The 15,955-nt window shown below is 42.7% G+C and overlaps 1 protein-coding gene across 1 annotated transcript; it reads right to left on the bottom strand.

Moving 5' to 3' along the window:
• Positions 1 to 22: 22 nt before the first annotated feature.
• On the bottom strand, positions 23 to 15,769 carry esyt1b (extended synaptotagmin-like protein 1b). Its single transcript, XM_017416020.3, has 52 exons — positions 15,089 to 15,769; positions 14,140 to 14,181; positions 13,027 to 13,161; positions 12,864 to 12,937; positions 12,697 to 12,769; positions 12,461 to 12,550; positions 12,236 to 12,291; positions 11,993 to 12,113; positions 11,723 to 11,899; positions 11,459 to 11,541; positions 11,210 to 11,258; positions 11,022 to 11,111; positions 10,796 to 10,891; positions 10,237 to 10,308; positions 10,062 to 10,148; positions 9,822 to 9,974; positions 9,601 to 9,714; positions 9,327 to 9,503; positions 9,155 to 9,240; positions 9,022 to 9,070; positions 8,683 to 8,772; positions 8,491 to 8,586; positions 8,318 to 8,389; positions 8,120 to 8,206; positions 7,893 to 8,039; positions 7,606 to 7,712; positions 7,362 to 7,539; positions 7,106 to 7,282; positions 6,933 to 7,015; positions 6,464 to 6,512; positions 6,298 to 6,387; positions 6,024 to 6,119; positions 5,733 to 5,804; positions 5,323 to 5,409; positions 5,084 to 5,230; positions 4,876 to 5,006; positions 4,650 to 4,716; positions 4,473 to 4,561; positions 4,187 to 4,328; positions 3,478 to 3,654; positions 3,306 to 3,388; positions 3,071 to 3,119; positions 2,865 to 2,954; positions 2,681 to 2,776; positions 2,514 to 2,585; positions 2,349 to 2,435; positions 2,071 to 2,217; positions 1,831 to 1,973; positions 1,327 to 1,458; positions 1,150 to 1,252; positions 848 to 897; positions 23 to 742 (listed from the first exon to the last, which is right to left on the bottom strand). Exons 1-52 carry the CDS (start codon positions 15,449 to 15,451, stop codon positions 715 to 717), a joined length of 5,451 nt encoding a protein of 1,816 aa, XP_017271509.1. The 5' UTR covers positions 15,452 to 15,769; the 3' UTR covers positions 23 to 714.
• Positions 15,770 to 15,955: the final 186 nt, after the last annotated feature.

The raw sequence follows: 15,955 nt of genomic DNA, 5'->3' as shown, positions 1-15,955 counted from the left end.
TGTGTGTGAATAAAACAAGAGATAAAAGCTGTAAAATTAGTTTAATTTGTTACCATTTCTCAGCAAACAGTATTCACTCTGATCCTAAATCTTTGCAAATATACACAAAAGCAAACATACCTTAAATGTGAAGTTTAAGTAAATGTGTCTTAACTGTAAAAAAGAAAACAAAACAAAACGTACAAAACTGATTTCTTAAGGCGCGTGGCATGACAAAGTGCTGTGAAACATTTATAAATTTCACTGTATCAAAATAAGGCTTAAAATACTGAAATGGTGTCAAACATCAATCAACAAAACATACAGAACCATTATCTAAAAATGTTTGTCCACATCAAACAAGAAATTCTGACTTAAAATGTTCCTACAGGAAAAAAAAGACAAATCTTCCTTAGTTTAAACTTTCTCAGCTCCATCCTAAATGACATTTTCTCTCATAGAATCATTACCATTAAATATAACTTCCTAATATTTTCTCCTCTCTTAACTCGATGCTTCATTTTCTTATCTTTGGTGATTAGATGTGTACTCAGCAGTGCAGGCCACTTTTATACTTCATGTTAATACACAGTGAGCTGTGGGGGTGCAGGGAAAACTGGGACAGAGGCGCAAACGTGGGAAGGAAGAAGGCATCTGTGTGTGTGTGTGTAACAGCAGAGAGTCAAGTTGAGTGATTAAATTCCCATCACTGCAGAAGTTCAGCGAGCGGAGCAACTATTCGGCTTCATCGTTCAGCGTGAACCTGTAAGAAGAAGAGAAACACGGTTAATGTTGTTTGAGCGTTAGGGAATGAAAAAAAATTAACGCAGGGTTGAGGTTTGATGTGGGTTCGATCTGTTCTGCTCACCAGTCTGTGATTCCAGACTTCAGGTCAATCTGAGCCAAGTCAATCTGCACCTGGAGGAACAGAAAACCGCTGAGTGAGCAGCGATTCTGCACAAAATCACTACATTTCAGAATAAAAGCATTAAAAAAATGCAGTTAGTGTGGAGGAAGTTAGCAGCCAAGCTATCTACAGAAAGCATTGTGTGCATATTTACTCCTGAGGGTGTATCATGGAGCAGCCTGACATTCTCTGGATACTTGTGTGTGTGTGTTACAGTAGAGTTAAAGCCATATCAAAAGTGAAAGTGAAGATTTCAGACCGACCTGCCCAACAACATCTCGGCTTCTGAACGAGGCGGAGTTATTTTTCACCGACACGCCGAGGCGCCTGAATCTCGTCTCGTCCTCGGGCAGATCGTACTCAAACCTTGAAGGCAGAAACCATGAGGAAAAACCCAGAATAGTAACACCTGCACAGAAACGCAGAGACGCTGTAATCACCTCTCATTGAATTCTGGGTTGAGGTCTTTTTTCTTCACAGCTGTCTTCTTCTTGGTGGCCTTGCTTTTATCTGGCAGCAGCATGAGGGAGACGTAGCTGTCGATGCCATCCTTACTTTGTGACAGCAGACCTCTGTGTGCAGAGAAAAGAACAGTTTTTACACGCAGACTATAATCTTACCTCGTCCAACCCTGAGGATACTGCACAAGTGCCAGAATACATCAGCATGATCCACCTGCAGTACTATGTATGAATCGAGTATTGCTCATTTTTCTTTAGCTGAGCAGATGATTTTTTTTTTTTTGTTCATTCGGAATATATGAAAAGTCTTGTTTTTGGTTTCAGTGATTTAAATATTAGGAGATAATCAAATGTTTGTGTTTTGGAAGACTACATTTATTTTAGTCACATCCCTATGAACAATAGGAAGATGTGCAAATTGTACATCGATGGAACAAAAACAACGAAAGCTTAACCTTCAATATAGCTTCAGATGATACAAACCTGCAGGCATGGACGATAACAATGAGTTTTCTCTCCCTTGAAGCATAAGAAACAGACAGCTTCACCTGCCCGTTTCCAGGTCCGGGAGCAGCACAGGGCAGCGTCCCTGCTCCGATCATATCCACCATTTTGGAATTGAGAATCTGTTGAAAACGAATTGAGACAATCAGTCATTGTTCTGTCCCTAAAAACACCCAGTTCAAGCACATCCAGGAGGCTTTGGGTTTTATGCGTCATCACCTTGAGTTCGGCTCTCAGTAAGATCTGACTGTCGGGTGAGGCTCCATCCAGAGGGAACCACTGGTCCAGGACCAGCTGTGGTTCTGCAAGCAGCTCCTTGACAGTAACCACGAGAGAGCCCATTGGCTGGTCCCAACCACTGGACAGCTGCAGAGTAATACAAAGGGTGGTTAATTTTACTATAACATTACTGCTGCTAATGTAAGCCAATGAGCCTGAAGCTATAAATACACCCATTAAGCAGCAACAATAATGTAGGATGTAAATAAACGTCTTGCCTTCACCACAAGGATCTGTCGTTTAGGGTCCTGGATTAGGAAGTAAAAAGACTCTTCCCACTGAGGATTGGCACTGCGGTCACACAGCTGAAAAGGTATATAAATTGATTTTTAAACATTCATTATTCCAAGCAAATAAAAAAAAAGTAGTTTAAAGAGTCTCACTTTGGTTTTGTAGGTTGTTTCACCCAGAGCAAGTTCAGCTCCAGCTTTGGGTTCTTTTCCGCTCTTTTTCAGCTGTGTGGGTAAAAAGAAGAGTTCAAGTGATGTTCTGCGTGGAATCATTTGTGCTAGTCCTTTAAAAGAGTGCAAATAAACTACAGGTGACTCACAGGCAGAGAATGAGCTGCCTCTATGTAGACAAAGAGCAGAGCTGCAGAGGGGACAGCTTTGTTCTGATAAGACTGCAGAGACGGAAGCTGCAGCACCTACAGCAGAAACACATTCATCAACATCTGCAAGACCTGCACTTAAACTTAGAGAATAAGGAGGCCGTGAACACGTGGAGGGGCTCACCTGTTCAAGTCTGTGTGTGTTTGACACTGTGGGAACCCACTCCAGTATCAGGTGAACTCGTCCAGACTTCACATCCTTCAGAGTGAACCACTGCAACACAGACAGTTACTGTAAGAGCAGCAGGACAGCACCCCGGCTTAAGGAAATGACACAACAGAGCTCACAAATCACAAGGTGTGACTAAAGATCCTGAGTATGTGACTAACCTGGTCTGTGTACTGTGATCTGATGACCTCACTCAGTTTAACACTGAATCTGTGAACACAAGAACAAGCAAACGATTAACAAGGTTTGAGCTTCATAAGTTTGTCTGCTTTTGGATTTAATGACTCATATATTAAAAGAAAACTGAAGTGTATAGTTTATATGTATTCATAAATACTCCACATGTTAAAGTTTATGAAACTAGTCTCATATGATATCCATGTTTTACTCTGATACCTTCCTAGGAAGTCATCAGAATCCATATCTTTATCAAATGCTTCAAACTTGATGTCCTGATCGCTGTGCCCACTCAGAACAACCTGTTCAAAACAAACACAAATACACATTTACAGAAGAAACAGGAGTGAAATCTGAATACGTAACAGCACTTTACGTCTGCGCCGCCTACCTCATACATTTCATTCCACGTTGGGTTTAAATTCTCCTTGATAACATGACTCTTGAAAGTGTTACTGCCTACGCTGATCTTGACATAAGGATCACTCTTGCCCTTCACCATGCCCCCCATCAGGTTATCCTTTGCTACCAGATTCTGGGCCTCCAGCAGGTGGATCCTCAGCACCCCCTGCAGGATGATGAAGGGAGGTGTTAGAAAACAAACGGGAACCAAACAGCACGCCACCATAAAACACCTACATCTTTTAGAGTCGTCTAATTCATAATAATGACACCTATTTTACACTAGCTTGTGTAGCTCCTGTCTGCTCATTTAGCAATAGGTCCACATCAAACCTCCCACACAGACAATGATACAGAGTTTGTCAAACGTTCAGGTTTATTTTGAGCTTCTCAAGTTCTTCTTTTCCAGAGAAGCACACATGACGCAGGGACACTTCCACAAGTTCAGTAAACTACAAGTCATCAGAGGGTTTGGAGAAAAGCTGATGAGAAGTTATTTAGAAAACTCAGACAAACCCAGCGTTATCTGTTTCCTTGACCGTTCACTATCAAAGGATCAGGAACAAAATCATTGTCCTGAATAATTTTTTTTTTTTTTTGCTCTGTGTGAACCATCAGACACATATTTGATTAATTTGACACAGTTGGTAAAGCTTACAGGAAGTATTTTGTTTTGGCTTCAAAATAAGCAAACCCACCTCTTTACCAAAGTTTGGACCTGGAACGGTGTGTGGTGGAAGACTTGGACCCACTTTGGGGATTTCTGTGACTTCTGTTGACGCCACAGTGTCAGTGGGAAGACTTGTGACCGTGGCCTGAGCAAGGTCTCCTAAACCGGTACTACGTTCACATGTAAACACACATACATGCACAAAAAAAGATAAGTTGCTGCATGTGTTCTTTTTTTTCCTCAGTAAAAGCTTTGTTAGGCAAAGATGATGGGAAACAGAAGCGAAAACTAAATTCTTGTGATGTTGAGCTCACCTCTCTGTTTGGACCCGCGGTGGGTCAAAGTCTCCTTTAACAGCTGACTGTGTGGGATGCTCATCTTTTTTTGTTGGTTCTTCCGTTACCTGACAGAAAATCAAATCAATGTTAGAAAAGTGGAAAAAATAGACGATTAGGACACAGCTACGTCTCCTTTTATCTGATGTGACTTACTTTAGCAGAAGGGAAAGTATTAACTTTGGCCTCATGGTGTGCCGGCTGGTCTGACACTGAAGAAGACCTAAAAACCCAAGAACCAGTCTTCCTTTAAAACCATCTAAAAGGCACTTCACTATCATTTCTTTGAATGTATGAAGGTTCAGAACCCTATTACTAACCCTAAAGTACAGAAGCAGCAGTTTTAGCATAAAAATAGTCAAGTCAGACAAATAAGACTCACTCATCTGTTGGCAATTTGGAGCTTTTTTCCTCCACTTTGAATTTCTTTTCTGTGTTTTCAGCAGGAGTGATCAGAACTTCTTTTTTTGAACCAGATGGCTTTGGAAACTCTGTCATCCGGGTGTCGAGGATCTGTGGGACAACAAAACATCCTCTTGATTTCTATCAGGCACAATGACACCGGCCTGAGTGTGTATATGTTCTCATACCTTCAGCTCAGCTCTGAGGAGGATTTCACTTTCAGGTAAAGCTCCATCCAGATGCATCCACTGGTCCAGGACCAGCTGTTGTTCAGACAGCAGAGCCCTCACAGGAAGCACCAGAGATCCCATTGGCTGATCCCATGCACTGGACAACTACAGACACCAGAATAATGTCAGTCTGAGATGTTCCTGACAGTAGCAGCAGGTTTTACGTATTAGCATCGTGAAACATTCAGAACATTCACCTTCACTATGAGCATTTCATCTTTAGGGTCATGAACCACGAAGTGGAACGCCTCACTCCACTGTGGTGATCTGGAGCGATCACATACCTGTAAAAAGAAAAGTCAAGCGGAGTGAATGTGATTGTGGATAACAAGGATCTTTAAGCTTTATAACAAACATTGTTTATTCTTCTCTATGTCTTCTTTGCAAAGCAACCTGTTTTGTATGTTAAACATAGGGGCTTTCATTCATCTATTCACTTTATAATTTAATCCATGGAGTACTGACTTGGACTTATAAATGACATTATTTACTTAAAATATCAAAAGTAATTACTGGTTTATAATTAAAATAACGGGCAATGAAAAAACTGTAAGTTGGAACAATATGTAGCTGTCTTTTTTTCATGCCTGTTTGATCAGTTTCATACCTGGGTTCTGTAAGTTGTGCCACCAAACACAAGCTCAGCACCAGCTTTGGGCTCCTTCCCACTTTTCTTAAACTGGACACAGAAAGACACAGCACACTCTCAATAATTATGGTATAAAATACAACACATAAAAAAATAATACCACGTCTGTTTTTAAAGCAGCAGTCGCCACAAAAACAAATTAATACATACGGCTTAACCAGTATGTCTCTCAAAAACCGCCATACGTCTTTAGAAGAAACACAGCTATTTTAATGTGCGTTTCAGGATACAAAACAAGGACTGACTCACAGGCAACGAGTGTGCTCTGTCCACATAAACAAACAGCAGCGCTGCAGAGGGAACAGCCTTGTTCTGGTAAGACTGGAGAGACTGCAGCTGCATCACCTGCAGCCAGGAATCAAATCAAAAATACATTACAGTGACTCAGCTCTCATGAAGACAGAGTATAAACAGCCTAGGATCATATTTAAAAGGGTGACCGCAGGAACGGTTTATAACGTGGAATTAAATATAGACCTAATGCAGCAGAATAAGAAAAAAAAAAAAATTAAACTGTACTAGCCTGGTCCAGGTTGTCATTGTGAGATACTGTTGGAACCCACTCCAGTATGAGACGAACACGACCAGACTTGACATCATTCAGAGTGAACCACTGGAACAGACAAGCTGCCATTAAACACAACAAGGACGGGTAACAAATTACGACACACACTGCTGAGAACACTAACCTGGTCGATGAACTGGGACTGGATTATGTAAGAAACACTGACTTTGAACCTGTTCGGGAAAAAGAACAAAATGCACACAATGTGATATGACAAGTGAATGATAGCAATTTTTTGACAGAATCATTTTTAAAATTCCTTTTTGTAAACCAGGAAATATCATTGCTTCTAATCAGATTGAGCTGCCTTGATAAAATACTTCAAATGTATAAAAGAAAGGAACAAATTTGACCTATTTTCAAATCTTCAATTTTGATCTAATCTTCTTTCAAGTTATTATAAATTCAGAAAACAATACTGGTTTGTACGTTTAAGGCAACCATAGTTGTTTTTAAGCATTTTTATTATGATTAAATAACTTTGATGCGTCTTTGGCTCTGACACACAGTGTGTTTGCTGAATATTTTGATGAAGCAGAAAAGCCACGAAGATAAGGAATCTCCTCACCAAAGTCTTCCACATTAAGTCTCACCTGCCCAGGAAATCATCTTTGTCCATATCTTTATCATACAGCTCCAGCTGCACATCCTGACCTGACGAAGGCCTCAGCACCACCTGTAAGAACACAAAGCAGTTCAAACTGTTTTTAAAATCCTGACTGGGAGGCTTGTTGTACAGAGATATGAATGTCCCTTCCAGTCACACCTCATACAGCTCATTCCAGACAGGGTCGAGATTCTCCTTCACCACAGCGCTCTTAAACACAACCTCTCCGACACTGATCTTTGCATAAGGGTCACTCTTGCCCTTCTTCATCCCTCCCATCAGGTTATCTTTAGCTATCAGACTCTGGGCCTCCAATAAGATGATCCTCAGCAGTCCCTGTGCAGATGAAGCATTTTAATACACATTCATTTACACTAAATGCAAACTTGTCATGGCCCGTTTTCTGTGTTGTTACCTCACTGGCAAAGGTGAGGTCTGGGGATGTGTGAGGGGGTTGTGTGATGGCAGGGCTTGGTGATTCCTCCATCTTATCTTCATTCACATCCACTGCTGTTTTCTTTACATTGACCTCTTCATCCAAATCCACTGAGGAGACAATAGTCTCCACAGGAGGAGTGTCCACTGAACTCGATCTAAAAGATGAGTAACAATAAGGCACAAGCAAGAGGCAATAAGGAAAATAAAAGTAAGTCTCTCACCTCAGCACCGTGTCTGTTTCCTGCTTGCGTTTAGCTGGAGCAGGGTCCGATGCTGCAGTGACTTTGGCCTTTTCTGGAGCACCAGGACATTTGGTAGGAATCAGCATCTGGAATCAGGTTGATTTTATTACTATGTTAGTAAACCTTTCAAATTAATAAACCTTTTAAATATCAGAGCATCCTTAAAAGCATCGTAACTATCCTCTGCAACAACAGCAAAGAGAAAGATCTTTTAAAGACAGAGAGAGGGGGCTACTGAAAAAGTCCTAATAAAAACATTATTTTACTTTAAGTTCAGTCCTCAGCAGGATCTGACTCTCTGGTGAGGCTCCATCCAGATGGAACCACTGGTCCAGGACCAGCTCTGGTTCAGACAGCAACTCTCTAATGGGAACTACCAATGAACCAAGAGGCAGGGTCCAACTGTGAGAGAGCTGGAAAAAATAACCACTTAGTGTTAGCGCAGGAGTATGTATTACATGAAATAGCTCACTCGGTATGATAAACCAATTACCTTAACGATAAGGACATCATCTCTCGGGTCACGAAGACGGAAGCAGAATGCCTCGTTCCACTTGGGTGATGTTGTGCGATCACACACCTTCAGGAAGGATGTAAGGAGAAGTAAACTTTAATGATAATAGAAGTACAAATTCCTAACAAATATTAAAAGCAGGGATGTGTTTTTATTAGGTGATGCTTAGGGTCTTACTGTAGTTTTACGAGACATTTTTCCAAGCGTAAACTCCACTCCCACTTTTGGATCCTTTCCGCTCTTTTTCAGCTGAAAAATAATAAAAAAAATTGAACAATATTAACATGGAGTTTAAAAGCTATCTGCTTATCCAACCTATTATCCCCCCACAGGTGTATGAAAGGACTCACAGGTAAGCCGTCCGCCTGCTCGACAAACACAAACAGCAGACCTGCCGAGGGCACTGCCTTGTTTTGGTAGGACTGTCTGGAGTGGAACTGAAGGACCTAAAGCCACAAAAAAAAGAACTAAACTTTATTAAAAAAAGAGAGAAATCACATCAATCTGTTCATCAGTCTCCTACTTGATTGGACAGCACTGACCTGATCCAATCTGTCTGGTTCTGAAGATGTTGGAACCCATTCCAGGACGAGGTGAACTCGACCAGACTTCACGTCACCCAGAGTGTACCACTGACCAACAAACACAAAGCATTTCAGCATAGGAACAGCCGGGTCGAGTCTAAACAACAAGCATCATCACAGAGATTTATTTTCTCAAGTTTTTTTTTTTAAGAAAACTTTTAAGTCTGGACAGGAGAATAGCAAAAACTGCTGCTGAAACCTGGCTGAGTTGGACCAAACCTAAATCTGTGTTTTAGTTCCTTAAATTTTCTTTTTCTAATCACACAAATAAACACTTAAAATACATCAGTTTCTCACCTGATCAATGTACTGAGAATCAATGATGTCCTTCAGACTTATCTTCAACCTGCATGTCAAAGCATTTAAAATTAAAACCTATAATTTATGATCTAATTACTATACATAAAAAAATAAATAAACACCTAATTACCTGCCCATGAAGTCGTCTTTTATGTCCACGTCTTTATCAAACACCTCCAGACGTAGATCCTGGCCTGGGAGCTGGGTCAGAATCACCTGCAATACAAACAAAGTAGCACATTTCAATTAATTATTTAATTTTAAATTTCATTTTAATTTCACAGCACTTCACACACATTTACCTCATACATCTCGTTCCAGGTGGGATTAAGATTGCCCTTAATAACTTGGCTTGTGAATGTTTCGCCCCCAATATTGATCTTGACATAGGGGTCACTCTTGCCTTTCACCATGCCGCCCATCAGGTTATCTTTTGGAATAAGATTCTGGCCCGCCAGCAGGTGGATTCTGAGCAGACCCTGAAGAATTAAAAAAAAAAAATACACGCTTGCTTGTAACATTTGTTTCTTTGTTTGTTTGGAAATCATGAACATCACCGCTCTTGTTTTCCATTACCTCGGTAGCAAAGCTGGGATGAGGGGAGGTCTGTTGGGCCAGCTGTTTGGACAGTCCAGCTGCCAAGTTTGACGACACATCTGAGGAAATGCGGTCCTCATCCAACCACAAGACCTACATCGAATTGAAACAGAAATGAACAAAAATCTCATTTTAGTTTTGGTATTTTACTTTTTTTTGCTTCTTAAAGATAAATTTAGGATAAAGAAAGACGCTCCTACCCTGAGAACCGCGTTGACATAGATGCGACTTGCTGATCCAGAATTTTCCAATTGAAACCACTGGTCCAAGGAAAGATTGGCATTCGCCAGCAGGCGGGACAGAGGAATGGTCAGACTGCCCAATGTTTGCGCCCGGTCGGTGGCATCCTTCACCTGATTAAAGTAAAACAAATTCAGATCGGCTCCTAGATTGGGTAATACAAGGGTTTTTGACTAGCATCTCCTTTTAATAGACGGTACCTGAACGCTAATGTCCTGTTTTTGAGGATCTTGGATGAAGAAGGTAAAAGCTTCCTCCCATTCTGGACTAACAGTTGTGTAACAAATCTGAAGACAATAATGAACAATAAACATTGAAAAGACAGAAGAAAAACACAATCTACAGTATTTTAATGAGCTCTCCCAGCATTTCTACCTTGCTGTCTCTTGTGTCGTTCTGCACAGATATCTGCACCATGGGGTTGGGCTCTTTATTACCCTTTTTCATCTGAAATATACAGAAAGGAGGCATATATGATTACACAGTAAAGCATGCTAACTATGATATTTTGCAAGTGGAACAAAGACAAACATAACTTTTTCATCATTCTGAAAATATGTGGCTGTGTCTTGTGTGTTTAACGCTACCATGGCAACAGCAGAGAGTCATGCCGAGTGGCATAAAAGGAAGTTCGCATAAAACCCCCAAATAAGGCTGAGTTTCACACTTCAAGTTCTGCCACCGAGGTTCCGTTCTGTGCTTGATACGACGACAGATTTTAACTCTAGTTTAAAATTTCTGTTTAACAGTCTTAAAGTGAGATGGCCACGCACTTCCATGCTTCAACAGAGCGACTGAGGTTGGAGGCCGAAGCGACAGAGATGTGGAATGTGAGACGCATGGCAGATCCAGCTCTGCTTCTGCTTAACCACACAGGAAGCAGCGCTGAGCAGAGCGCGAACGTGGGCAGAAAGGGCAGAGATATTTGACTCACGGGAAGTGCCTCAGCCTTGTCAAGATAGACGACCAAGATAGCTGAAGAAGGGGGTTTGGAAGTCGTGCTGGTGACACTCTCATTTCGCTTTAGGACCTGGAAGAATTTCAAACACATTGTTCCTTCACTTAAATTGTTTGACACTGAAAAGACAGCTGACTAACACAGATAACCCGTAATAAAAAATCACTACAGTAATGTATGAGCGGAAATGAAAGGGAAAAACCTGCTCTAGTTGCTCAGTGTTTGGCAGCAAGGCCAACCACTCCAGCCTGAAATGAACCCGTCCAGATGAAGTTTCCTTCAAAGTGAACCACTAAAAACAACAAGAACAGGCAGACGTACACTTACAATGAGGTGATCTGAAAGTTGCTTATTAAAAAAATCTGTTAAAGGTAATAACTTTTCACTTACATCATCAACAGCTATGCATTTCTTCACAATGCCTAAATCCAATGTGGTCCTACAACAAAAGAAATGGAAGATGAAATTAGTACTGAAAATTAAATTAACGAAGGTTACACATTAATGCGATTTTATTAGAAATTTTATGTATTACTGAAATATTTTAGACCTCTGGTTGTTTGTGATAGCTGATGATGGCGAACAACGATGGGAGACTCCATAAAAGCACAAAAAAGGACATGAATAATGCACATGTACCTTCCCAGGAAATCATCCTTGTCTGGGTCTTTGTCATAAACCTCCACCTCCAACTCCTGACCCGGCACTTCATGGACTATAACCTTATGTACAGGACACACACAATGAGATGAAGACTGACAGAGGGATTCGTATGGTAGCATGTCCCTCAAATGTGAAATGAACTTGTTCACACTGATGAAATACTTGTCCAGTAAGTGGTAAATGCTGTGGGAGGATGGCACAGATCTGAAGCGTTCTTATAAAAGTCTCCTTCCTCCTTACCTCGTACATCTCTCCCCACTTGGGAGAGTCTGTGTTATCGATGTGCTTGGAGGTGAAGGTCTGAGGCCCCACTCTTAATATGGCGTAGGGGTCAGACAAGCCAGCCATGACTCCTTTCACATAGCTGTCTTTGGCTGCCAGGTTCTGTGCCTCCAGCAGGTGGATACGTACCACACCCTTAAGGAAAAAAAACAAAACAAAAATGCTGTTTTCAATGTTTTCTGAGATCCGAACGAAAGTACAACCTGCAGGTGTGTATCAGGGCTTCACCCTGGGCAAAGGACAGCGTAGCTGAGCCACATGCAAACCGGGAACCAGGGGGACAACGAGACGGTTGGGCAGCACCAAGAAGGAAGCAATGGCATCCATAATCATGCTGTCTGACATGACGCTGCAACAAATCAGAGAACAATGTTTCAGTGGAAGGAGCGGAGAGTCATGAATTATTTCACATAATGTTGTGATCATCACTAATGTGCAAAGTCCAGGAGGGTCTATTTCTGCAAGACTCACTTTAGTCCAGGGACGTCCAATAAATTAGTCAGTCCAGTCCAATTGATGTCTAGTTTCTGGGAAGAAATTAGAAAGAGGAGCAGAGTGAATCAATCAGGACTGACATGAAATCAATGTCATGATAAGACTTCAAGACTAAACTGGGAAACATGATAGCCTCAACAATGTGAGTAGACAAGAAAAGGACAAAAAATAAATAAAATAGGTGTCTTCAACTGGACCTACGGGTCTGCGGATGAAAAACATAGTGACTGCTCCCACAATAGGCACATCTCCAATCAGAGGCTCCAGAATCACGCGCATCATCCCATGTAGCTAAAAACAGAAACAAAAAGGCTGTTTGTTGAATTACTGCAATCTACCAAAAGGGACTTTTTCTTAAGACTAGGACTCTAACATGGCATATGACAACCTAATAACTGGAGCACACGTTACTTTTTGAGCTGAATACGAGAACAGACCTGGATTCCTTTGACTCCCGCTTTGCAGAAGTATCTTTTCACCTCCACGTTGATCTCTGCATTCCCAACATAGCTGAGGATATGAGAACAGAAACGTTACCTACACTGATGCAGCTACAAGGTTTATAACAGAGGTAAAAAACAAAGCGAACCACACAAACAGTCACCTAATGTACAGGTCCAGCAGGACTTGTCCCTTGTCGTTCTCTGTGTGTGCCTTGATCCCCACAACCTTCATGGCCTGAAGCAAGAAGACACGCGTTTGTTCAGTAAAAAAAAAGTAACTGACTTAGTCCAAACGAATCCACTGCTGACAGAAACTGTCATCACCTTATCTCCCATGTCCACCTTGGTGAAGCTGAGGGTTTGGAGGTGGTTGCTTGAAGCTCGGAGGGATGGAGCGATGGTTTCCACCAGCAGCTTCTCCATGTACTGGCCTACAAAAGGCCACACTTGCTGCAGTACCTGGACAGGATACCAAGCACATGGCTCTTACGATTTAGAAAAAACATCCCAGACATAATGTTAGACTACTGCTTTAAGAGAACGTTGGCATTTCGTCAAGTTAGCAGCAAAACCATCTAGGAAATGCCTCGGCATTCATAAACAGCAGGAGAAGAATGACAGAGACAGTTGGTCAGAGTTGATCCTTCTCAGCTGTCGCCTTCTTATTCGGCCCTGGCATGCTCCGTGACCGTGAATTCAGCAAACTGCATGTCAAAAACTGAACTTTAACACAGCTTCAGAAACTTTCTGGGACCTCAGTTACACTCTCACAAGGGAAGAATCTAGAAGCAGAGGCAGTGTTTGGTTGTGTGCTTCTGTGACTGTGGAAAAAAAAAAAAGAAAAAACCACAGCGTTGGCTATAATCTGGCATAAGTATGGGGTGAGTCATCAGCTGCTTGCTCCTGTGGAGGACAAAGAAAATCTGCTGACCGTCCCCAGAGTAACTGCTCTCAAGCCCGTGCTTTGTCTCCTGTCAGACACTCATATCTTGTGATTCTATTAGAACGGAAAAATGTTATTTTTGTATGTGTACACAACTGCCTTCATTACTCTGGGTCGGAGGCTCAAAAGGTCTGTAATTTTCTTTAGTCTGAAGGGACTGTGCAGCTCCTCCTCCTTCCTGCCTTCCTGCCTGCCTGCCTGCCTGCCTGCCTGCGATGAAATGGAAACGCTGAGAGGGTCGGCTGGCGCTGGGCCTGCTCTCTGCAGCACAGCACCTATGCTGGCGGAGGTGGGGCCTTTTCAGGAGCGTGACAGCAGCAGCAGCAGCAGCAGCAGTGCTCCCATCTCTGAGCTAACAACACACACCGTGGCACCAGCGATTAACCGACCACATGCTGCGAAATGTCAGTCAGCACAACAGCTGGGCTACCCAACGAGAGGACGCACGTTTGAACCGAACGTCAAAAAGCAAACAAGATAAAGCCTCTTCTTACCTTGTTGAGCCATTCCACCTTTTCCACATCTGGGAAATTTACCTAGAAATCACAAACATAGACACACTCAATGCAGGCATTGTACTTTAATTGTTTCTTGAGCTCCGTAAGAACAACAGGATGAGGGAACTGGTCAATAAAAGAGGACGCCAGCCTGCAAATGTTGCCAGAAAGCAGAACGAATGTGGGCAAAGCAACTCTCAACTCAAAGACCACTTTAAAAGATATGGATTACCATTTACGTGAGATAAGAGGACACTTGTGCAATCCAAACACTTGAAATGCTTTCCATTTTAATATTTTATTGTTTTGCCTTCCAACGAGTTTTGAAGTTATGGCATTTGTTGAGCAGGGCTGTAAATCAATAACATGGATGCACTTTTTTTGGTTTATTCCTTGTATGAGAGGAGGCATGCTGCCTGGTTGTGCAAGCAATCACGCAAATCAAATGAAACCCACAGGAACCTCATCTGGGTGCAGCATGATGCTCTGAGTCAAAACAGGCCAAGTGTGGGCACAGCTTTACTACTCTGCCTCCCAGCACCCACGGAGATGTGTGCACGCGTGGATTTGCATGGACTGGAGGACCAGGCCATTTCATTACACCTCAACTCCCAGCTCCATAACCTGTCTGCAGCACAGTGGAAATGGTCCCAGCAACTTTAAAACACATTTACAAGCGTTGAAGCAAAATGAAAAAAGGGAAAAATAAACTTTTGCACATTTACTGAATGCATTTCTGAGTAAGGACCACAAGATATCTGGCTAATTTGTTTTGAGGACGTGATTTATCATCATATTAGTAACAAATTATTACTGGTTTGGTTAATTTACTGTATCCCAAAAGAGATTTGATCATTTTAGGATCCTGTAAGTTCCTTAAGTAACGTGAGGGCGCTCCGTGTTAGAGTATTGAAATCAGTTTAGATAACAGTAAAATTGTTTTTACCCATGCGGGGAGGTCCCGCTTGATTTTGGACACTTTGGTGGACGCGTAGTCCTCCTCGTCGTCGAGCAGCCGTATAGCTGACCTGAGGCGCTCCTCCTTCGCCTCCCGGGCATGTTTCCATCCCGTGTAGACCATCATGCCGCACACCAGCAGGCTGGTGCTCACCCGGTAGTACCCGGCCAGATAGACGGGCAGCAAGGCGCCCAGGCATTTGCCGAAGGTCCAGAGCACCGCGACGGCGCTGACCCCCCCGGGTTTGGCGGACACTGCCCTCCCCGCGTCGCTCGGCGCTTTCTCCTCGACGGCGCCGCTCGTCGCGCCGGGACCCTCGGGTTCCGTCTGCTCGGGTTTGTCGCTCTGCATGGTCGGTGGCTCGGTGGCCCTCAGCGCGAAGAACGAGGAGCAGCTAATGAACGAGATGGCGTGCGTGCGTGCGGACGGAGCTGGCGGTTTTAAAGTTCCACGTCTGGACGCGCAGCGACCGTTGGAATAGACGCACAGCCGCGCGCGAGCTGCTCCCTCGTGCCGCCGCTCGGTCGGTCACAGTTTGCGCGTCATCCCCGCGTTAAAACCACAGCTTAAGAGTCGCTGAATTTGGCGCAGTTTGGACTGAAGTAGTACGGCTCTGTGGAAAAAGTACCAACTTCTGTGCCTCACCCAGTCCCGTTAGCTGGATGAAAACACGCCCACCGAGAAAAAAAGAAAAAAGAAACATTCTCTGATTTTTTTTTTTTGCTGCTGCGTCATTGTTCATGTTGGAGTTAGTACCGTAATTACTGTAGCATAACAGAAACCCTATTGTTTATTGGCAAATAGATAATTTGAATGTATGCTTACCTGTTTTGAAGGTATCCAGTTTTATAGTCA

Source organism: Kryptolebias marmoratus, linkage group LG4 (genome assembly GCF_001649575.2).
Source record: "Kryptolebias marmoratus isolate JLee-2015 linkage group LG4, ASM164957v2, whole genome shotgun sequence".
NCBI classification, from domain to species: Eukaryota; Metazoa; Chordata; class Actinopteri; order Cyprinodontiformes; family Rivulidae; genus Kryptolebias; species Kryptolebias marmoratus.
This window is presented reverse-complemented; position numbering and strand designations above follow the sequence as displayed.

Coding starts and splice junctions, on each gene's coding strand:
- esyt1b (XM_017416020.3), bottom strand. CDS start 15,451: ATGCAGAGCGACAAACCCGAGCAGACGGAACCCGAGGGTCCCGGCGCG. Junction 6,513..6,932: donor AAAGATGATTTCCTGGGCAG/GTGAGACTTAAT, acceptor TTTCCCGAACAG/GTTCAAAGTCAGTGTTTCTT. Junction 2,586..2,680: donor AGGCAGCTCATTCTCTGCCT/GTGAGTCACCTG, acceptor TTACCCACACAG/CTGAAAAAGAGCGGAAAAGA.